The 23,335-nt window shown below is 46.8% G+C and overlaps 1 protein-coding gene and 1 non-coding gene across 2 annotated transcripts in view; both read left to right on the top strand.

The window, feature by feature from the left end:
* Window positions 1-3,343: 3,343 nt before the first annotated feature.
* On the top strand, window positions 3,344-3,450 carry LOC113883058. The gene has a single exon (XR_003508544.1). It is a non-coding gene; the product is annotated as a U6 spliceosomal RNA (small nuclear RNA).
* A 9,300-nt stretch (window positions 3,451-12,750) lies between these two features.
* The window catches only part of KDSR (3-ketodihydrosphingosine reductase), a 41,350-nt gene continuing 30,765 nt past the window's right edge, over window positions 12,751-23,335 (top strand). Inside the window, exons 1-3 of the mRNA XM_027525502.1 lie at window positions 12,751-12,911; window positions 18,779-18,868; window positions 20,978-21,034. Coding sequence (XP_027381303.1) covers window positions 12,804-12,911; window positions 18,779-18,868; window positions 20,978-21,034 — 255 coding nt within the window. The 5' untranslated portion in view covers window positions 12,751-12,803. The remainder of the gene's footprint in view (window positions 12,912-18,778; window positions 18,869-20,977; window positions 21,035-23,335) is intronic.

The following is a 23,335-nucleotide window of genomic DNA, read 5'->3' as shown; positions in this document are numbered from 1 at the left end:
TCCAGGCCAGAATACTGGAGTGGGTGGCCTTTCCCTTCTCCAGGGGATCTTCCCAAGCCAGGGATCAAACCCAGGTCTCCTGCATTGCAGGCAGATTCTTTACCAGCTGAGCCACAAGGGAAGCCCCAGGTTAAAAGAAACTGAGGACAACCCAGAACCTAATGCATGGTAAGAACATTGATTTGAATCCTGGTTTGAGGGGAAAACAGCTTTATTAGACACTGGAGGTAATTGCAGAAATCTGACTACAAACCAGATACCAGATACTTTGGAATTGTTATTGTCTTGGATGTGATCATGATGTTGTGATTATGTTAGTGTTTGTGGGGCCTTGTTTCCAGGTGACACACCCTGAATTCTGCGCATACAGAGATGGGGGAGAAAGCCCATGATGTCTGCAACTACTGTAAAGCTGTGCCCACCCACATTCACATCCCCACATAGCAAATGTGACAGAGTAAATAAACAGTACTGAAGGGTGAAGGATCGTTTCTGAAGGAGATGAAATTGAAGAGTCAACTTTAAAAACATGTAGTGGTTTTTAGAAAATCATCACCAACTAAGTGATCTTCATATTTCCCAAGCACTTAACACAGACCCAGGACTTCCCTATAAAAAAGTCGTGGGACTGTCCTTGTTGTATACAGCTGAGCACAATCCTGGTTGAAATGGTGAGGTACTCGAGCGTAGGTATTCCTTGATACGGGAATGAATAGTTGTGTCTTAGAATGTTGTCAAAACTCTAAGACTTACAGCCTACTTTTCCAGACTTCTATAACATTGCCAGTGGCTTCTTGAAAGACTTATGGCCTAAGACATCCTGTGTTGCAGCATTAAAAGGCTTTCCTGTATTTAATTGCAAGGTATGCTGTCTTAGGCCATAAATAATTCCTTTAAGAATTCACTGACAATTTTATAGAAACCTTTAAACATTCCATATTAAAAATAGTAAAGTATTAAAGGAGTTCTAGGTTATTAAATAAAAACTTTGAAAATGGAAGGAATTGGTGGCAGCCACAGGTACGTGAGACTTTCCCTGGTGGCTCAGACAGTAAAGAATCTGCCTGCAGTGCGAGACCTGGGTTTGATCCCTGGGTTTGGAAGATCCCCCGGAGAAGGGAAAGGCTCTATTCTGGCCTGGAGAATTCCATCGACTATATAGACCGTGCGGTCCCAGAGTCAGACACGAATGAACGACTTTCACTTCACTTCACTTCACTTCACAGGAAAGTGGGAAGGATGATGTTAAAAGTGTCTAACATCAGGGATACGGTGGGCACAGCGCTGGCCAATCAGAATGGCCGCCTGCTCTCAGCACCTGTCAGTCTCCAAGGCGACAGGTCTAGAATCTTAATAAAAGTACACACACACACACACACCTTTCCAATAAGAGGTAGAACCTGTGTTCTCACAGATTCCTTCTGCTACAGGTTTGACTACAGAGTAGAGAAAACCCTTTGACAATTTTTTCTATTTCTTTAGGGGATGCTGAAAATATGGGAGCTCGCTAACAGCAAGTCTAAATTTCAGTTCACAGACTCCAGACAGAAGCATCATATTTCTACACTATCAGTAAGTCAAACCCGAATCTGCTGTGCTGTCTGGAAAATCACTGATGGTCTTCACTAGACCTCTTCCTCCAAGGATCACACTGAAGTTCTCTGGAGCAGGAGGTAGATCTCGAGTCCAGAACCACTGCGGCCGTTTTCATTCTTCAGGTTCGCTGATGTCCCTCCGCTCTGGGTTCCGCAGCAGCAGGAGGCCGAGAATCTGCTCAGGCGGGAACCCTGCCCCGCCCGGTGTGAGGTCCGCGCTGGGGCGGCAGGTGGGCCAGCCCTCGGCTCTCTGGGCAGAGGAATCCCCTCTCCCGCCTGCCCAGAGCCTGCAAAATCTCCTCTTTCTCCTGCTGCCCTCCAGGGTATTTAGCTTAACCTCCTCAGTGACATGAGAGGTTAGGATCTGGTGGGGGAGCCAGAAGGAAGGAGAATATTGCACAAGAGACTGTGTTTCTGCCTGTTTACTCGATGCGAAGGAAGCCTGTCATCTTCAGACAACAGGGGAGGAGAAAATACAAAAAATAATAATCCTGCCACACAGGGTTAGGTCATCCCAGAAAGGTGTCTCCAGGAAAGTCTGGAGCTAAAAACAGCTCCCTTTGAGTTGTAGAATTGCTAATTAAACATTTTTTCTTTACGCTCTTATTTTCTAAGTTTTATGACGGGACATTTTTTTATTGAGGTAAAATATGCGTAATATAAAATTTACCATTTTTAATATTTTTGAGTGTAATACAGTTCAGTGGCATGAAGTACATTCACAGTGTTGTGGAGCCATCAACACTATTACCAGAACTTTCGACCCAAATAGAAACTCTCAGCCCCACCTCCCCTTTCTCCCTTCCCTCCAGCCCAAGAACCACTGTCTGCCATCTTTCTCTGTGAATGTGCTTATTCTAGGTTCCTCATATAAATGGAATCTACAGCACCTTCCCTTGTGTATGCTTTAGCAATGCGGCATGTATTAAAACAAAGCATTCAAATAGTTTCAGTGAAGATTATCCCTTATGAATTACATTGTTGATAACTCAACCTACACTAGATAAATTAAGGAGAAAGGATCCAGCTCATGCCTCACAATAAAAATGCTACATAGTGTAATTATAGGCACCTAATGCCAACATCCGCTGGATCATCGAAAAAGCAAGAGAATTCCAGAAAAACATCTATTTCTGCTTTATTGACTATGCCAAAGCCTCTGACTGTGTGGATCACAATAAACTGTGGAAAATTCTGAAAGAGATGGGAATACCAGACCACCTGATCTGCCTCTTGAGAAATTTGTATGCAGGTCAGGAAGCAACAGTTAGAACTGGACATGGAACAACAGACTGGTTCCAAATAGGAAAAGGAGTACGTCAAGGCTGTATATTGTCACCCTGCTTATTTAACTTCTATGCAGAGTACATGATGAGAAATGCTAGGCTGGAAGAAGCACAAGCTGGAATCAAGATGGCTGGGAGAAATATCAATAACCTCAGATATGCAGATGACACCACCCTTATGGCAGAAAGTGAAGAGGAACTCAAAAGCCTCTTGATGAAAGTGAAAGAGGAGAGTGAAAAAGTTGGCTTAAAACTCAACATTCAGAAAACGAAGATCATGGCATCTGGTCCCACCACTTCATGGGGAATAGATGGAGAAACAGTGGAAACAGTGTCAGACTTTATTTTTTGGGGCTCCAAAATCACTGCAGGTGGTGACTGCAGCCATGAAATTAAAAGACACTTATTCCTTGGAAGGAAAGTTATGACCAACCTAGATAGTACATTGAAAAGCAGAGACATGTGCTCACTTCGGCAGCACATATACTAAAATTGGAACGATACAGAGAAGATTAGCATGGCCCCTGCGCAAGGATTACACGCAAATTCGTGAAGCGTTCCATATTTAAAAAAAAGAAAAGCAGAGACATTACTTTGCCAACAAAGGTCCGTCTAGTCAAGGCTATGCTTTTTCCAGGGGTCAAGTATAGATGTGAGAATTGGACTGCGAAGAAAGCTGAGCACCAAAGAATTGATGCTTTTGAACTGTGGTCTTGGAGAAGGCTCTTGAGAGTCCCTTGGACTGCAAGGAGATCCAACCAGTCCATTCTGAAGGAGATCAGCCCTGGGATGTCTTTGGAAGGAATGATGCTAAAGCTGAAACTCCAGTACTTTGGCCACCTCATGCGAAGAGTTGACTCATTGGAAAAGACTCTGATGCTGGGAGGGATTGGGGGCAGGAGGAGAAGGGGATGACAGAGGATGAGATGGCTGGATGGCATCACCAGCTCGATGGATGTGAGTCTGAGTGAACTCCAGGAGTTGGTGATGGACAGGGAGGCCTGGCATGCTGCGATTCATGGGGGCGCAGAGAGTCAGACACGACTGAGTGACTGAACTGAACTGAACTGAATGAAAGATTAAAGGCAGGAGGAGAAGGGGACGACAGAGAATGAGATGGTTGGATAGCATCACCGACTTGATGGACATGAGTTTGGGTGAACTCCGGGAGTTGGTGATGGACGGGGAGGCCTGGCGTGCTGCGGTTCATGGAGTCGCAAAGAGTAGGAAACGACTGAGCGACTGAATAACAATATGAGTCATTGCTAGTTCACTCATAATTTTGTTATGAAAGCAAAATAACAGAAAGCCATCAGTGTAATCGAGTTTCATTTACTGTTGTTCAGTCGCTCAGTCGTGTCCAGCTCTGTGTGACCCCACGGACTGCAACATGCCAGGCCTCACTGTCCGTCACCAACTCCCGGAGTCCACCCAGACTCATGTCCATCGAGTCGGTGATGCCATCCAACGATCTCATCCTCTGTCGCCTCCTTCTCCTCCTCTCCTCAATCTTTTCCAACATCGGGGTCTTTTTTAATGAGTTGGCTCTCCGCATCAGGTGGCCAACAGTTATTACGAACTGTTGCTTCATAATAACTCCAAAATTCAATGGCTGGAAACAATTTATTTTGCTTATGAAACAATTTATTTGATGACCATTTATTTTGCCCACGAAACTGCCAAATGTATGGGCTCCATGCACTGTCACTGTGGCCAGAGGATGCTCTTTGAAAATGGCTTATTCACACAGCTGGCAAGTTGGTGTCGGCTACTGACTGGGAGTCCAGCGGGACTGCGGGCTGGAGGCCTCAGCTCTTCTTTGAATGGACCTCTCCATAGACAGGCTGAGCTCACTCAAAGGATCACTGCAAGGGCGAGTGCTCCAAGAAAACCGGGGAGAAGCTGTGGGGCCTTTTCCAGGTTGTTACTACAAGGCCCGCCGTGTCACTTTGGCCACAGTCCTTTGGTCAAGGCAGTCACAAAGGTCCACCCGCGTTCATAGACCCCCCGTCAGTGCTGGTCACATTGAAAGAACTTACGGATTGGAGAGATTGTGGCCCCATCCTTGGAAAATATAGTTTGTTGCAACAGTAATTCTCTGTATTCACCACTTTTATGCTTACTTTCCATGAACAGCCTGTACAATTGTGTCCTTCTCCTTTTTATGACTGTTCCGATTACATTTATTAAAATGCACTTTTAAGTCTGTGGACTCTAATAATAAATCATTAAAGGTTGTATTTTGCGAGTCTTTGTTTTGGTTTGGTTTCATTTTTCTAATTGGTTGGCCACAGAAAGGAAATCAAAAAGGAAACTGGACATGCAACGCGATTTGAGAAGCGCTGGTCTCGTTGAAGAGTGAAAAGGGCAGTACTGCCTGGGGGTCGCCCGTGAGTCCTGCAGAATGCGGGGGACGCTGGGGACTCGAGGCAGCACGCGCTGGGAGAGGCAGCGGCAGAGGGACGCTGTGAAGGGCGGTAGTGCTGCCTTCCCTCCACCTTCTGATTTCTTTTTTTTTGGCTGTGCTGGGTCTTCCCTGCTGCTTGGGCTCTTCTCCAGTTGCAGTCCACGGGCTCCTCTCTGCGGTGCTTCCCTGCTGTGGGGCACAGGCTCCAGGCTCATGGGCTTCAGAAGCTACAGCTCCGGGGTGGGCTCGCGAGGGCTTAGTTGCTCCAAGGCATGTGGAATCTTCCCTGATCAGGGATCGAACCTGTGTTCCCTGCGTTGGCAGGCGGATTATTTACCTCTGAGCCACCAGGGAAGCCCCTCTCTGCCTTCTTTTTATAACCTTTCATTAGCATAGTTTGTAGTAGTGTTGTTTGCCTGTATAATTACACCTTATTTAGCCCTGGATCCACTTCCTTTGATGGAATCTGTGAGTCTTTACCATAAACAATGATAAAATTTGCATACTTCTTTTGAGTCGATAATATATTTCTGTTTTTATTTATTTGGCTGTGTCGGGTCTTAGTTGCAGAACGTGGGATCCTTCTCTGTGGTGTGTGAACTCTGCAGCCTCTCTGGCTGTGGAGCTGGCTTGGTTCCCCCGAGGTCCGTGGGATCTTAGTTCCAAAACCAGAGATCGCACGTGTGTCCCCTGCATTGCAAGGCAGATGCTTAACCACTGGCCACCAAGGAAGCCCCAAAAATATATTTCTTAATGTTTACCTTTACGGTGGTAAATATTTATACTTCTGTGACTTAATTTGTCAACTTTAACGATTATCTTTGGGCATCAGGTGCAAATGAGGCAGTTAATAAAGTCATCCTACCTTCCAAGTGTTTTCCTTCTTCCTCTCCCAAAACGTTCTATTATTTCTACCTTGTTAAGGTATAACACTCATATACCATCTTTACCCTAGATGCTACATTTGTTTTAATCTTTGTTATATAGTTAAACTTATTTCATTTGCCAAATTCTCAAAGGACAGTCCTTTCACGCTACTCTTCTCAGTCATCTTGTGACTGGCTGAAGTTTCTGCTAGAAACTGAATGTCTGCATGCCCCAAACTCACATGTGAAACCCTAACACCCAAGGTGATGGTATCGGAAGGTGCAGTCAAGAGAGGTGGTTTTGGCCTCAGGAACGGGATCAGCAGCCTCGTTAAAGAGACCTCAGAGAGCTCCCTGCCCTTTCCAAGTGAGGCCACAGTGAAACCATGGCCTCCAGGGACCAGGAAGTGAACTCTTACCCTACACCCAGCCTATCAGTCCCGTGGTTCTGGACTTTCAGGCTCTACAATGGAGAGAGATGGATTTCTGTTGTTTATAAGCCACCCAGTCTATGGTCTTCTGTTACAGCTGCCCAGACAGACTAATATAATAACCTTAATGCTTTTTTCAAGAGGCACTCATGGGAAAAGTATTGATCATTACATGTTCAAGGGTGAAATACAGATTAGCTGGATAGAAAACTTTGGCTCAACATTTCCTTCCTGGAGGATCTTATAGACATATCATTGTTCTCACCCACTGAATGTCATTGTGGAGAAATCTGAAACTAGCTGGATTTTTTTTTTTAAACAAGTGACCTGATTTTTTTTTTTTTTTTTTGGCCTGATTGGCCAAAGTTTTCCTTCTTTTAAACCCAATGTGGTTTTTTTTCCCTATAGTTTTACATTTTAGCCCATGATCCATTCTGTGTTAGATTTCTCCAGAAAACCAGAACTAATAGAAGATATGAATATACATGTGTATGAAATATAAGATATTGGCTCCCATGATTATGGAGGCTGGCATATTCCAAGATCTGCAGGGTGAGTTGGCAAGCTGGAGACGTAAGAAGAGCTGATGTTTCAACTCAAGTCCAAAGGCAAGAAAAATGGGCAGTGTTCCAGTTAAAAGTTCATCAGACAGGAATAATGATCTCTTCCTTGGAGGAAGGTCAGCCTTTTGGTTCTTTCCAGGCTTTCAACTGATTGGATGAGACCCACCCACACTGGGAAGGCTAACCTGCTTTACTCAGCCTCCTGATTGAAATGTCTGCTTCATGAGATACATGCTCACAAAAGTACCCGGAGTGAGGCTTGACCACAGAGCTGGGTACCAAGCGGCCCAGTCAACTTGACACATAAAATTAACCATCATGTTATCTGAGTCAATTTTTGCAGAAGGTGTAAAGTTGAGGTTGAGTTTCATTTTTTTTGTCGATGGATGTCCAATTTTCCTGGCATTGTTTCTTGAAAAGGCTACCTTTCCTCCATCAAACTGCTTCCGCAGCCTTGTCAAAAGCCTGGGGCATGTGTCATGGGTTCTGGGTTCCGCTGGATTCTGCTCTCTCTGTGGCTACCGCTCTGTCTCTGTTGCTGTAGCCATGTAATAAGTCTTGAAATCACGTAGACTGATTAATTACTCCCTCTTTCCCCCCATGTTTTAGATATTCTAGTTCCTTTGCCTTTACATATAAATTTTAGAATAATCTTGGCTATAGCTACAAAAAAAGTCTTGCTAAGATTTTGATTGGAAAAACACACTTTATAATAAAATAATAAAATAAATTTTAAACATTGAAAAAATAACAGCAAAAAAGTAAAACTAAGCCCATGACGTCCAACAATGGGCAAGGAGCTGTCCCATCAGGTGGGTGTCTCACGTGGCATGCCGTCCTCAGAGGAAAGGTCTCAGAGAGCTGGAACGGGGATTGGGACGGCTGTGATGGGGAGTGGGGCAGGCTCACACGCTGTCCCGAGTGCGTGCAGACGTCAGCATGAGGAAAACCAAGAAAGCGGCTGCTAGATGCACTTCTCCCCTTTTCTGGGGGTTCTGGAGGAGAAGGGGGCGGATACACTTCTCCCCTCTTCTGGGGGTTCTGGAGGCGAAGGGTGCGGGAGAACGTGACATGATTACACGGCTCTTCTCGTGGGAAGAAGATGCTGGTACCACTATGGTTTACTCTTTTTTCTTCACAGTGCCTCAACTTCCTCATTTTTCCACCTGACGCAGTGTTCCCAGGAACCAGTGCTTCAAGCGTGGGTGCCGAATCAGGGATCATCCCTAAGCAGGAGACTGTGACTATCCTTTGAAACCTTTACACCGGAATCCCTAAGAGGCTTATGGGTGGAAAACACCTTCACTTTGCCTGGCAAACTCATGAACGGATCCACCTGACTGACCATGAATGCAGATATGTGGCCTATGCTGTGCTGTGTGCTCTGCTTGGTCGCTCTGTCATGTCCAACTCTGTGTGACCCCATGGACTGCAGCCCGCCAGGCTTCTCTGTCCACGGGGTGTTCCAGGCAAGAGTACTGGAGAGGGTAGCCATTCTCTTATCCAGGGGATCTTCCAGACCCAGGGATCAAACTCGGGTCTCCTGCATTGCAGGCAGATTCTTTACTGTCTGAGCCCCCAGGGAAGCCCAGTGGTTGCCAAAAGCCCACTAGTTGTATGCTGTGTCATCCTACCGTATACAAATCAGAGTGGATGGAGAGGAGAGGTTTTTCTAGATTAGTATCTGCGCCAGCAATCTGGAAAAGCAGAATACCAGGCTGAACGCCATGTCCCTTCCAATGTGTTCAGTACTAGGTTGAACACAGTGTCCCTCAAACACAATGATTTGAGTAAAAGCAAATCATAAATAGAAGGAGAAGTGGTAACCAAAGAAAAAGGAATGAATCAATGGATTATGTGACAAGGAAAAACCAACGTTACACGAATTCCTTGAGGGAAGCTCAGAGCACCCGATGATAGTCTCTGAAACCTGCAACCCCGAGCGGCATGCTTTGGGAGACATTTTGGTCAGATGATGTGTTGATAAGCTGGACCAACTGTTGGTAATTGAGTGAAAGTCTAGCAAATGTGATGCTATCTTTTTTTAAATTGGGGCAGAGCTGCTTTACAAGGTGTTGTCCGTTTCTCTTGGACAGTGAAATGAATCAGCGATGTGCATACATACAGCCTTTCACTCTCGGACCTCCCTCCTACCCACGCCGCATCCCACCCCGCTAGGCCACCACAGAGCAGCGAGCTGAGCCCCATGTCTGATACAGGGGGCTGTGTGCCCACTGGCTGGCTGCTTCACACGAGGGAGTGTGTGCGTGGCAGCCCCAGGCTCTGAACCATCACTCTTCTTTCCCCTCCAGGCCCGCACGTCCGTTCTCCATATCTGCATACCTATTCCTGCCTGCAATGGTTCATCTGGGCCATTCTTCTGGAGTCCACATATATGCACTAACATACAATATTTGGTTTTCTCTTTCTGACTTACTTCACTGTGTCTGACAGTCTCTAGGTCCGTCCACATCGCTACAAATGATTCAGTTCCACTCCTTTTAATGGCTGAGTAATATTCAGCCATTAAAATATTCATAAATTTATATAAATAAATTTATGAAATATTCATAAATTTAATGGCTGTGTACACGTACCACATCTTCTTTATCCAGTCACACGTCAGTGGACCACTAGGCTGCTTCTGTGTCCCGGCCGTTGTAAACAGTGCTGCAATGAACATTGGGGTGCATGTGTTTTTTGAATTATGGTTTTCTCAGGGTATATGGCCCATAGTGGAGTTTCTGGGTCATATGGTAGTTTTATTTTTAGTTTTTTAAAGAACCTCCATACTGTTCTCCATAGTCACTGTATCAGCTTACATTCCCACCAGCAGTGACAGAGGGTGCCCTTCTCTCCAGACCCTCTCCAGCATTTATTATTTGTAGATTTTTTGAGGACGGACATTCTGACCTGTGTTTTGATTTGCATTTCTCTAATAATTAGTGATGTTGAGCATCTTTTCATGTGCCTCTTGGTCATCTGTATGTTTTCCTTGGAGAAACGTCGGTTTAGGTCTTCAGTCCATTTCATTCTTCTTTTTCAGGCTATATCTACTACTCACACCTCGAGAGGGTTTCCCAGGTGACTCACCAGTAAAGAATCCACCTGCCAATGCAGCAGACACAGGTTCGTTCCCTGGGTCGGGTAGATCCCCTGGAGAAGGAAATGGCAGCCCACTCCAGTATTCTTGCTGCAATATCCCATGGACAGAGAAGCCAGGCAGGCGGCCTTATCAACTAAACAACAAGAAGAAACACAGCTGGATATGATGTAACACTGGCATCATCTCAGCAAGATTGCAACATGGATACTGGTGGTTAAATCTGTTGGGAAATTGAATTAAGAGCCTCCTACTTCACATCGCCTCCTCCAAATACTAGGCATACGTTTGTTCTGTGGTAGAAGAGCACTGGACAGCCTGGACCCCAGAGACGTTCTTGCCGTTTCCTTTGGCTTCTTGGAGGTGTTCTCCCTCAGACCTGATAGAAGCGTCCTTGTTCAGATGAGGGCTGGCGAAATTGGACTTTAGGGTGGGGCCTGCCCACTCCAGAAAGACCAATCATGTGATTTAGGTGGGAGTTCCCTGTTATCTGCTAACCTGGAGACTGCCCTCAGCCACAAAGGCGATTAGTCAATTCTGTTATGAATGAAGCCCCGGTATAAACTCTGGACACCAGAGGAGCTTCCTTGGTTGACCTGCCCTAGTTGGCAGCTCTCCATGGGAACTGTCACACCCGGTGTTGGGAGGTCCATGCCTGGAGATTTCCAGACTGTGCCCTGTTGTTGTTCAGTCGCTAAGTCACGTCTGACTCTTTTTCTATGACCCCATGGATTGTGGCCTGCCAGGCTCCTCTGTCCATGAAATTGCCCAGCAAGAATACTGGAAACTTCTCCAGAGGATCTTTCAGACCCAGGGATTGAACCTGCAGCTAAGCGTCTCTTGCATTAGCAGGCATATTCTTTACCACTGAGACACCAGGGAAGCCCAGACTTCGCCCTATGTACAACTTCTCTTGGCTGACCCTCATAAACCATAATCATGAGTGTAACAGCTCTCACTGAGCTCTCTGAGTCCTTCTAGCAAATAATTAAACCTGAGGGTGGCTTGGGAACCCCTCCTCCAAACATTCAGTTGATGTCAGAAGTCTTGGGGACTCAAAGCTTGAGATTTGGCTAATTCTGGGCAACAAATTAAGAAGAAAAACTCAAGATCAATTCCTTTGTATCTGAGCTCTCTAGTATTTCTAAGAATAACTCCAAAATAGTAAAGCACATAAGTGAACAAAAAATATGTGCCTTTTGCAAACTAAAACCTTAACAAAATGTCATTTCACACCCACAGTGGAGGCGGTAATTAAAAAGACAGATAACAACAAGTGTTGGTGCAGATGTGGAGAAACTGGTACCCTTATACAGTGCTGGTGGGGATTATAAAATTGGGCAGCTGCTTTGGAAATGGTCTGGCAGTTCTTGTTAAACAGTTATTATAAGATCCAGCAATTCCACTCTCTTGGGTGGGTATACACCCAAGATAAACAAAAAACTTCTGCATGAATATTCACAGCAGCATTGTTCGTAATCGCCCCAAAGTAGAAACAACCTAATGTCCATCAATTGATGAATGGATAACTGAAATATGGTTTGTCGACACAATGGAATTTGGTCATAAAAAACACGAAATACTGATACACTGCACCACATGGATGAACCTTGAAAACGTTATGCTGACTGAAATAAGGCAGCTACAAAAGGCTACCTATTCTAAAATTCCATGTATATGAAATATCCAGAATGGGTAAATTCATGGACAGAAAGATTAGTGATTACTTAGAGCCCGAGGGGGTAGGAGGAAACGGGGAGTGACTGTTACCGCGTAGTTATTTGTGTGTGTTTTCGGGGCGCAGCTAAATGACGATGGTGATATTTGCACAACGCTGACTATATAACGCACTTTAAACGGGTGTATTGTATGGTGAGGGAATTAGATTTCTATAAAGCGTTTGGCTTTTTTAAACCCTGCCCTGGTAAAAGGTGAACTTTGAATTCAAGGAAGCTGAGTGACCTGAGCGATTCTAGAACTCCCTGTCCAGGCCTTCCCGGTCCTCGGCAAGCGAAAGTGCGCTGTGATCATTTTCTAAGCACGAAAGAAAATACGAAATGGAGCCCGGGATTCGCGGGCCTGATGCCGGGCCTCCCGCGGTGGAGCGAAGCCCGGAGGTCAGGTCCGGCGCGTAGACAGCCCCGGGCCGCGGCCTCCGACACGGGGAGGCTCGGCGCCCGGCCCCGCAGCCCTAAGGAGGCCCCGCCTCCCCGGCGGAGGGTGCTGGTCCGGTCCGGGCGCCGGAGACTTGGGAAGCCCAGGGTACTCCCGCCTCCGCGCCCCGCCCCTCGCACGGAGCCGACCCCGCCCCCCTCCGCCACCGGCCGCGCCCGGGGCCAAACACCGGCTTAGGCCCCGCCCCCGGCCCCGCCCCACGCGCCGCCGAACCCCGGCCACGCCCCGGCCCCACCACGCCCTCCGACCACGCCCCCAGCCCCCGCCCCGCGCGCCGCCGAGCCGCGCGCCGCCGAGCCCTGCGCCGCCCCGGCCCTGCCCCGCTGCGCGTGACCGCCGAGCCTGCGCCGAGCTGCGCCCGGGCCGCCGGCCGCGCGATGCTGCTGCTGGCCGCCGCGTCTCTCGTGGCCTTCGTGCTGCTGCTCTACATGGTGTCCCCGCTCATCAGCCCCAAGCCCCTCGCCCTGCCCGGGGCGCACGTAGTGGTGAGTGGCCCCTGAGGCCGCGGCGGCGTCGTCCCCGGAGCGCGGGCCCCGGAGCGCAGGCAGGCCCGCCGCCCCGCCGCCCCGCCGCCCCGCGCCGTCTCCTCCGCGGCCTCTGCTCCCCCGGGGCCGGTGCGGGCTCGGGGGGCGCGCGTCCGCTCCCGGGGCGTCTCCGGGGTCCGAGCGTTTGGGGGTTTTTGTGCTCGGGCTCCCCGATGAGTCCGCCGAGGGCCAGAGGGGCTGCGGGACTCCGCCGGGACCCCGCGGCGTGCGGCCCTGGCCGGGGTCCGGGGCTCCGCCGGGGCGGCCCCCAGAAGGCGGCCTGCGCGACTGACAGCGGGCAGAATCTCTCCGGCGGAGCGGCAGTCCTCGCGAGCGGCGTTGGGGCCCTTCTGCCCCGTCTGCACGGCCTGTCCCTGATGGACTCGGCCTGGGGTCGGCAGGTGCCGCCCCGGTGCAGAGTCAGACGGTTCAGCCAGAGAACCTGGCTTGTGCGTTGGGAATGAAGGGGACGTCTGTGGGTTGGTTTGTTTCTTACCAGAAACTCCTGTCTTCGACGATCCCTTTTCTGCAGGTAGACCACCTCACTTAAACAGAAAGCCTTCTTTATTGCGCCCGGTATGCCACCATTTGCTGTGGCTTTCTGGGCCCTTTTCTTACTTGAATTTTTTTATAAGCCCGAGGCACGTAGAGACGGGAGGTTATGAATCAGAAAAGTTAGTTACTAAGCAGTTATCGCAAATCCTCCTGGTGTGGGAGGTGACATATGGGTGTCCTGGCTAAGATCCGAGCATCGCTGGGATGAGATGGAATGGGATGGTCGTTGCTTTTAGTGTGTCTGACGTCCCGCGGAGAGTTTGTGAATGGAAACATATATTTTGTTTAATTTCTCTCGTCAAACTATTAGTGTACTTCCAGCTCCTGCCATTCCTGATGCAGAAGATAGATAGGGAGGTGAGTTGTTAGTTCATTAGCAAGGGGGAGAGGAGCAAAATTTTACAATCATGTTACCTACTGAAAGGGTCACATCTGCAAGAGAACTTCTGCCTCAAAAACTGTGGCTGTGAAACTTGGGTTTTTAGCAGTGATGTTTGCAGAGCATACCTTGAAGTGTTTATAAGGGACTCTCACTTAATGGCGACTCTGGTCCTACCAACCCCATCATGCTCCTGCAGGCAGTGGATAAGATAATGAACACGTCTGCTGGGGTAGATCCCACAGAATTTCTTACTTTGACCATCTCATTTGGCTGTGCCACTGTAAATAATGTGAGGACGACATGAATAATTCACATGATGTCACCATCTGTCTTCTTTTTTTAATGACATAAAAAGAGTAAAAGTGTAATTGTTTTTCTTGAGATTTGTTAGGACTAGACCCAGTCTTGTAAGGAAAGGGGCCAGTGTTTAGAATGTCTTGCTGATGGGGCAGCATGAGCAGGCTTAGGTCAAAACTAGTTATTCTTTTGTTTTTAAAATAATTCTGATTGACTAGTGTTCTCTCTCTAATTACAGTGGTAAAGCTGTACAGCGAGTCTTACACAGTGTGTGTGTACACGCACATGTGCACACACTTAGTCACTCAGTTGTGTCCGACTCTTTGTGACCCCATGGACCTTAGCCCGCCAGGCTCCTCTGTCCACAGGATTTCCCAGGCAAGAATACTGGAGTGGGTTGCCATTTCCATCTCCAGAGGATCTTCCCGACCCAGAGATCGAACCCACATCTCCTGCATTGCAGGCATATTCTTTATCATCTGAGCCACCAGGGAACCCCTCTTACACAGTATATACTTATTTAAATCAGCTGTTTTTTAAACAAAACTGTTAAACTGATTTGGTGAGAACTAGAAAATCAGCCGGCCCTTTTGGGGAGATAGATGGAGAAGCTGTTCTGACAGCAAAGTGCCCTCTCTTGCCCTTGATAAGAGGTGTGTGGTGCAATTGAAGAGATATTAACCTTTAAAACAGTAGTGGCAAAGAATAGTCAGAGCGAGTGATAAAGAAAGGCAGTAAACTGTTATCTTTAGGGTCTCATGTCTCAAGTTACCAGTGGTCAGGCAACTCGGTACGTATTTCCGGTTTTCTCAGCCACTAGGAAAATCTCTTATGTTTTCTTATACCACTCAAGGGTAATGTAGCCTGGATTGACTTACGCATGGGCTTAGATACCTTCTATGAATTAGCTGGCTTGGACTGGAAGGTCAGTTTCCCATGAACCATGACTCAGAAGTGGGAAGTCTTATTCTTCTTTTCATGGACAAATCTTAAAAAATTACACCTTGTTCTTCGTTGTGCAGCAATTTGATACAGCTTGCTTACCTGTTTCAGTCTAGAAATAGGACAGTAACAATCACACCTACAGAGCACTTGAGAGCATATACATTTTCTCAGTCACCTCATCACTTCAACTTCCATGTATTCATTGAACAACAGGGAATTTTTACTTACAAGTTTTGGCTTTTTTTTTTTTTTTTTCAGGGAAATGGCATCATACACCACTTTGCAAATTAATGGTAGGCAGGTACTTATTTAGTAACCGTTTATGCAGAGTGCTGTGCTAGGAACGAGGATGGTAGGTCAGACTTGATATTCCTCCTCAGCGAACTTGAGCCTGACCTGGAAGCTCAGGCAGGCACAGAAGGAGCTGCAGAAGGTGCAAAAGTGACAGACAGGACAGAGCGACGGAGTCCGGACAGGCTTCTTGGAGGAGGAGATGTTGGGACCGGCCTCTGCAGGTTCCATAGGATTTGGAAATGCAGGTGTGTGGGAGATATTAGGTGAAGGGACCTGTAGGCAGCAGTAACAGCCAGGGGACATTTTAAATGATCTTGCTAATTGGAATGTCTGATAAAAAATAATAAGCCAAAACCACCTATGAAATATATATATTTTGAATATTTATCTACATTGACTCAATGGACATGAGTTAAAGCAAACTCAGGGAGATGGTGAAGGACAGGGAAGCCTGGCGTGCTGCAGTTCATGGGATCGCAAAGAGTCGGACACAACCGAGCAACTGAACTGCATTTATTTATATGGATAGTCTGGATCTTAATTGCGGCAACCACATTCGTTCGTTGTGGCAGGTGAACGCTTAGTTGCAGCATGTGGGATCCAGCTCTCTGACCAGGGATAGAGCCCAGGCCCCTCCCTGCACTGGGAGTCTTAGCTACTGGACCACCAGGGAAGTCCCCCTATAAAGTATTTTGACAGCAAAGAGCTCTCCAGAGGTGACTCTTAGGTGGGATAGCAGATGTGTCTTAACAGTAACTGGTAGATAATTGGTTAATTAACCCAAAGAAATCCCTTCATTAGTGAGAAGCTGAGGCTCAGGAGAAACAGGGGAGTTCCATGGAGATAGGTACATTGTGTAGGAAGGAGTCTTGATGATCTTTAAAGTCATGAGATGGGATCAGAGATATTCTTTACAGCAAGATTTATATCTAACAATAAAATACTCAAAACAATCTAGATACCTGACTCTAGGGGAATTTAGCTAAGTTTTGATATAGCTATCTAATGCAATACTGTGTGTCCTTTTAGTTTTTTGACTATACTTTTTTTTTTTAAAGGTAGGATACAAAATTGTGTAAGGGCAGATGCCTGTCTGACTCTTCTCTTCTCCCTCACCTGCTCCCCTGGCCTGTGTTATATAATGTGCGTAGGAAAAATGAATAGAAAGATAATGTTACATTTGTGTCATTAAGTTAAATATATTTTTGAGCCCTTTCTATATGCCAGGCATTATACTAAGGGCTGGGAACATAGTGTGTGTGTTAGTTGCTCGATCGTGTCCAACTCTTTGCAACCCCATGGACTGTAGCCCGCCAGGCTCCTCTGCAGGCAGGAAGACTGGCGTGCTTTGCCATTTCCTTCTCCAGGGGATCTTCCCAACACAGGGATCGACCCCAGGTCTCCTGCATTGTAGGCAGAGTCTTTACCATCTGAGCCACCAGAGAAGTCCAGGATATAGTGGGGAGCCCAAATAGAATTGGTATTTTTAGGGAGTCTTTGGAGTGGTAATGGGAGAGATGATTGTGAATCAGATAGTCACACAGGTAATGCACGGCTGTTGGTTATGGAGTGATGTAAAAGCAAGGGGGAAAAGGCTGCGGAGTGATGTAAAAGCAAGGGGGAAAGGCTGCGGTGCTGAAAAGCCGGCTGCGGCGGGGGCGGGGGCGAGGGCGGGGGGAGGGGAGCGGCGCCGAGAGCAGCCTGTGAGGCTTTCCCGAGGTCGTGATCATTTGAGCTGAGATTTACTGGGTGAATAGATGCCAATTAGATGCAAAGAGGGGAGGAGAGCGTTTCTGGCAGGGAAAATAGAATGTGCAAAGGTCCCGTGGCTGGAGAAGGCATGACTGGGAGCCAGCCAGTATGGCTGAGCTGTGGACGGCGAAGACGAGAATAGAGCCAGGAGAAAAGCGTCACTGTTCAGTGTTTCCACGTGATCATGTATTACTTTATAATAAGCGGTCGTTTAAAAGACCATAAGATATATGCTGGCAATTATTCCTTTCATCTCCTGTAGAACTGATCACTCATAGAAGATATATAGAAAAACAATGTTCATTTGAATTTGGACGCAAAGCCAAAGTAATGTGTTTATTTTTATTTGTTAATTTATTGAAGTATGGTTGATTTACAATGTGTTAACTTCTGTGGTATAGCAGAGTGATTCAGTTATATATAATATATACATATACGTTCTTTTTTGTAATGGTTTACCACAGATTGAATGCAATTCCCTGTGCTGTACAAAGGGCCTTCTTGCTTATTCATTTTGTGTGCAACAGTTTGCATCTGTTAAGCCCGAACTCCGAGTCCATTCCTCCCCCGCCCCGCCCCACCCTGGAAGCGCACGCCTGTTCTCTGTGGGTCTGTTTCATAGGTTCCCTTGTGTCATACATCAGATTCTACATACAGCCATATCATGTGATACTAATATTTGTCTTTCTCTATATCGCTTACTTCACTTAGTACGACAATCTCTGGGCCCATCTGTGTTGCTGCAAACAGCATTCTTTCTTTCTTAAAGCCGGGTGGTTGTCCACTCCATTCCATACGTGCAGGCACCCATACAGTGCGTCCACACGTCTTCTTATCCGTTCGTGGGCGTTTAGGTTGTTTGCGCGCCTCGGCTGTTGTGACTGGTGCTGCCGTGAACATAGGGGTGCACGGATCTTTTCGGATGATCAGACTGAAATGTGATTCATCAGCTAGATGTATAGGGCTCTTTCCCCCCAGTGGTCTCAGAAATACAGGTGTGCAGTGGACAGTTCAGTACTGGAAACAGCCAAAACCACATGCCCTGCTGACAGTTTGTTCTTAAACTCCATTCATTCTGTCTGGGATGACGATGCTACAGCAGCTGAAGATTTAGTTCCTGCAGGTTAGATTTTGGAGCCCGTCATAGTTGTTCTATTTGTTTACGTTGGGTCTTAGTTGCGAGGTGCAGGCTTCGTTGTCCCGGGGCGTTTGGGATCTTAGTTCCCCAACCAGGGATCAAACTGCCTCCCCTGCCTTGCAAACAATAAATTCTTTCTTTATTGTTAGTATTTATTTACTTTTAATGGAAGTGTAATTGCTTTACAGTATTGTGTTGGCTTCTGCCAAACATCAGCGTGAATCAGCCGTAGGGAACCCACGTCCCCGCCCTCTTGACCCCGCCCCCTCTCGGTCGTTCCAGAGCCCGGGTTTGAGTTCCCTGCGTCAGACGGCAAATTCCCATAGGCTATTTATTTTACATATGGCGGGTTCTTCACCTCGGACCACCAGGGAAGCTCCCCCGCCCGCCCCCGGTCATAGGTTTTTTAAATTTACTACAGAAGGGAAGTTTCAAGTGCTAAAATTTCTTCGTTTCTGCTTTTAGGTTACAGGAGGCTCCAGTGGCATCGGAAAGTGCATTGCTATTGAGTGCTATAAACAAGGAGCCTTTATAACTCTGGTTGCACGGAATGAGGTAAGTCTTCCAGTTAGGTTCTTAGGTACTGAGTCAGCATGATGTGAGTCAAGAGGCCGTGCGAGCCTCGCAGTGTTCAACCTCGTCTCTGCTTGGAGCTGTGATTCCTGTGCTGTGCTCAGTGGTGTCCAACTCTTTGCAACCCCGTGGACTGTGGCCCGCCAGGCTCCTCTGTCCATGGGATTCTCCAGGTAGGAATACAGGAGAGGCTTGCCATACCCTCCTCCAGGGGATCTTCCCGACCCAGGGATCGAACCCAGGTCTCCCGCATTGCAGGTGGATTCTTTACCATCTGACTGGTTATTTGTGTTCCAGGCAAAAACTTCCTGGTTGAAGTCAGGTTAGCTCCACAGATATTTATTCAGGGCCAGAAACTCTGAGGCAACATTGCAGAGACTGCAGACCTCGGAGAAGCAGAGACTTAGGTGCACCCCTGGCTGTAGGCAGCCAGCCCCCTGCCTGGAGCCACAGACAGCAGCGTTGGAGGGCCGATCTGAGTCCTGAAGGATGACTGTAGGCGTTTCTCTGTAATTTGCTTCTGATGTAATCTCCATCTGTAGTGAGACCCAAACTGCACAGGGGAAATCTCCCTCCTCCCCAGCAGTTCCACAAAACACGGGTTTTTCTGTGCCACGTCAGCACCAGATCTGTTTTCCTTTTCTGTTCAGTGTCTGTTTTCCTTGCCAGGGCCCAGGGCAGGGCGCTCTGTTCTCCCCGATGGTCCTGCGTCCTCCTGCTCCCCAGGTGGGGGGACCACGGTGGGCCTTCTGGCTTGGGCTTGAGCTCGGTCACAGTGGGCGCTCGGGACATCTCTGTTGGCTTTAGAAATGAAGGGAGGACGATGGACCGAGGGGCAAGTGCAGCGCAGCGTCGTTGATGGGGTTTGATTCACCGGTGAACAGGGAGGGTGGCGGGGTGGTAGCTGCCCTGGGGCCGAGCAGGGGGGGCACACAGCTGGGCAGTGCCCCTGGGGGATGGCCGGCCACAGGGGTCCCCGGGGACCGTGCAGATCAGGCTCGGGCAGCCATCATCTCTTTAAAAATGAAGAAAGGCAGAATTAGCTCCCTTTTAGTTGTCCCTGGACTCCTCTAACAGCGCATCTGCTGTGGCATCAAAACCACCTTCCTCGACGGAAAACCCGGCTGTGGTGAAACGGCATCCTGTGAGATGTGTCCAGTGCTGAGGTTGTACAGAAGACACAGGAAACGGGAGGCAGGGCAGGCCCGCATGTCAGGGCCTCCCAGGCTTTCCGTGGCCCCTGGCATTGCTGGGGGTGAATGAGCCTTCTGGCACCAAGGCCATTACTCTAGTGTGATTTTAAACTCCGACGCTGGCAAAGTCAGATGCTGTCCCTCTCTATTAATAGAATAATATGGTTTTATTCCAGGCACATTCTTGTATAGAAAACCTCCACGTCTTTTGAAAGGACTCCCTTCTCCTTTTGTTCTTCTCTGCTGTCATGCTGTATTTAAATTCTAGCACTGATAGCAAATTGAGGCACTGTAAATGATAGCAAATTGAGGCACTGTAAATGGATCTCCGTCTTCTTGAAAAAGACTAAAACAAGCACCATTGAGACCTTGGGAGAATTACTTAATTACCGGATAGTTTTGCTTGTCCTCAGAGTATTTTTGGAAATAGGCAAGCATAGGTTTACCTCTTCCATCTCACAAGTGATTTTTACTTTATTTGCTTTTTTGGTGGAGGAGGGACTCTTTAGATGATCTTGCAGGAAATCATTATGCCATGAAATCACACATACCCTTCAGTTTGGGAATATGTTTCATATCTCCGTAATGACAAATGAAAACATTTATTAGAATTGATGGGAGACCCTTAGCAATTAATACTGATGATTGGGACTTGAGATTCATTAATTTTTTTTATTATCTTTCTCTGCGGTGAATGTAAAACCTCGCATCCCGTAGTCACAGCTTAGCCTACTTTATAGCCGTGTGGTCCGCAGCTCTGCACACAGGTGCTGTCCCGTGTGCTTTCTGGCATTTAACAAATCCTTGATTAAAAAAAAAATTGCTTTTTCTCTCCTTTTAAACAAACAAAAGGACAAGTAGACCATCACCAGAACTAATTGTTCTCTATTGCTTTCAGGACAAGCTGTTGCAGGCAAAGAAAGAAATCGAAAAACACTCTATTAATGATAAACAGGTAAAGTCACTGTGCTCATGATGTATTTTCTGTCTAATCAGGACAGGTGTGCAAAGGAAAAGACCATGACTTCATCTGTGAATAGTTTGTTGAAAGAGTTCAGTTCAGTTCAGTCGCTCAGTCGTGTCCGACTCTTTGCGACCCCGTGAATCGCAGCACGCCAGGCCTCCCTGTCCATCAGCAACTCCCGGAGTTCACTCAGACTCACATCCATCGAGTCAGTGATGCCATCCAGCCATCTCAGCCTCTGTCGTCCCCTTCTCCTCCTGCTCCAATCCCTCCCAGCATCAGAGTCTTTTCCAATGAGTCAACTCTTTGCATGAGGTGGCCAAAGTACTGGACTTTGAGCTTTAGCATCATTCCTTCCAAAGAAATCCCAGGGCTGGTCTCCTTCAGAATAGACTGGTTGGATCTCCTTGCAGTCCAAGGGACTCTCAAGAGTCTTCTCCAACACCACAGTTCAAAAGCATCAATTCTTCTGCGCTCAGCCTTCTTCACAGTCCAACTCTCACATCCATACATGACCACAGGAAAAACCATAGCCTTGACTAGATAAACCTTTGTTGGCAAAGTAATGTCTCTGCTTTTGGATATGCTGTCTAGGTTGGTCATAACTTTCCTTCCAAGGAGTAAGCGTCTTTTAATTTCATGGCTGCAGTCACCATCTGCAGTGATTTTGGAGCCCCCAAAAATAAAGTCTGACACTGTTTCCACTGTTTCCCCATCTATTTCCCATGAAAACATGTCAACTGTTCCTAATTACATTGTTTTTAAAATGGTGAAATTGTTTGAATTATTTTGGATTTCAGGTTATTACCAAAGCAATGCATATCCTCTAACACACATACACAAATTCAAGTGATCCAATAACAGAATGCTTTCCTAGAAAATGATCTCATTTCAGTTATTTATTCAAATTAACATAAGGGGAAGGAGGTATTAAAAATATTTTTTGATTATGCAATTTTTTGATGAATGCAATGGCATGTGTATGTATACAATATATATTTTAGGCTAAAACATAATGATAAATTAATAGCCACACACTCATCACCCAACTTAAGAAATGGCATTTTCTAGGTTGGGGCCCCTGAAATCTCCTCTGTTTGCCCACATCAGCCTTATCCTTCTGTCTCATTCCTAGAGGTAACCCCCACCTTGATTTTCATAGTTTTTTTTCTTTTGTTTTTTGGTTTTTTGGCTGTGCCATGTAGCATGTAGAACTTTAGTTCCCTGACCAGGGATCAACCCCTCACCCCCTGCATTGAAAGTCTTAACCACAGGACCACCAGGGAGTTCCCTTCCATTGTTTTTTTTTTTAGTAATTTGACCATAAGTGCATGTCACCCTAAGAAGAGTGTTTACTTCTGCTTCTTTTTGAACTTTATGGCATCATTCTTATTTTGATAGCTTTGTTGAGATAGAATTTCACATACCGTTTAGCTCACTGATTTAAGGTGTGCAGTTCAGTGGGTTTTAGCATATCCACAGAGTTGCAGTTATTGCCACGTTCAGTCATGGAACACTCTCATCCTCCCGTAAAGGAGGTCCATGTTCTTTAGCAGTCAGTCCTTGTTCTCTTCCAGCCCCTCCTGACCCTCGGCAATCACTAGCCTATTTTCTCTAAGTTTATACAACATCATTCTTTGTGTATTCTTAGGCAACTTGATCTCTTCACCTGATATTGTTGGTAAAATCCCTCAGTTGCTGCATGAAGTAATCGTTCATTTTTTTTTAATGCCGTCTAGAGTTTTCTTCTATATGTAGACTCTCCTCCATCCATCAGCTCTCTGTCTAGAGTGTCTTGTCTGTGTAGACTCTCCTCCATCCATCAGCTCTCTGTCTAGAGTGTCTTGTCTGTGTAGACTGTCCTCCATCAGCTCTACTGTGGGTGGGTATTTAGGTTGTCTCCATTTTTTTTTTCAGTTTGCTTTCTTTCTTGCTGTTGCTAAAGTTTATCTCTGTGTACTTTGTACAAGGATGGAATACACCTAGAAATGAAATTGTTGAGTTGAGTGCATGCATCACCAAAATGGTTACACTCCTGCCCCTAGTGACTCCTTGCCAATACTTGGTATTAAAAGACTTTGTAATTTTCGCTTTTCTGATGGGTTTTAAATGGTGTCTCACTGCAGTTTGAATTGCCTCATTTTTTCTCTCCAGAAATACGTTAGAGAACTTGGTTGTTTTTGTTGTTAAGTCGCTAAGTCACGTCCAACTCTTTGTGACCCCGTGGACTGCTGGACTGCAGCATGCCAGGCTTCCCTGTCCTTCACCATCTTCCAGAGTTTGCTCGAACTC

Source organism: Bos indicus x Bos taurus, chromosome 24, assembly GCF_003369695.1.
Source record: "Bos indicus x Bos taurus breed Angus x Brahman F1 hybrid chromosome 24, Bos_hybrid_MaternalHap_v2.0, whole genome shotgun sequence".
Taxonomy (NCBI): domain Eukaryota; kingdom Metazoa; phylum Chordata; class Mammalia; order Artiodactyla; family Bovidae; genus Bos; species Bos indicus x Bos taurus.
The sequence above is the reverse complement of the archived record's forward strand: the minus strand, read 5'-3'. Positions and strand labels throughout refer to the sequence as shown.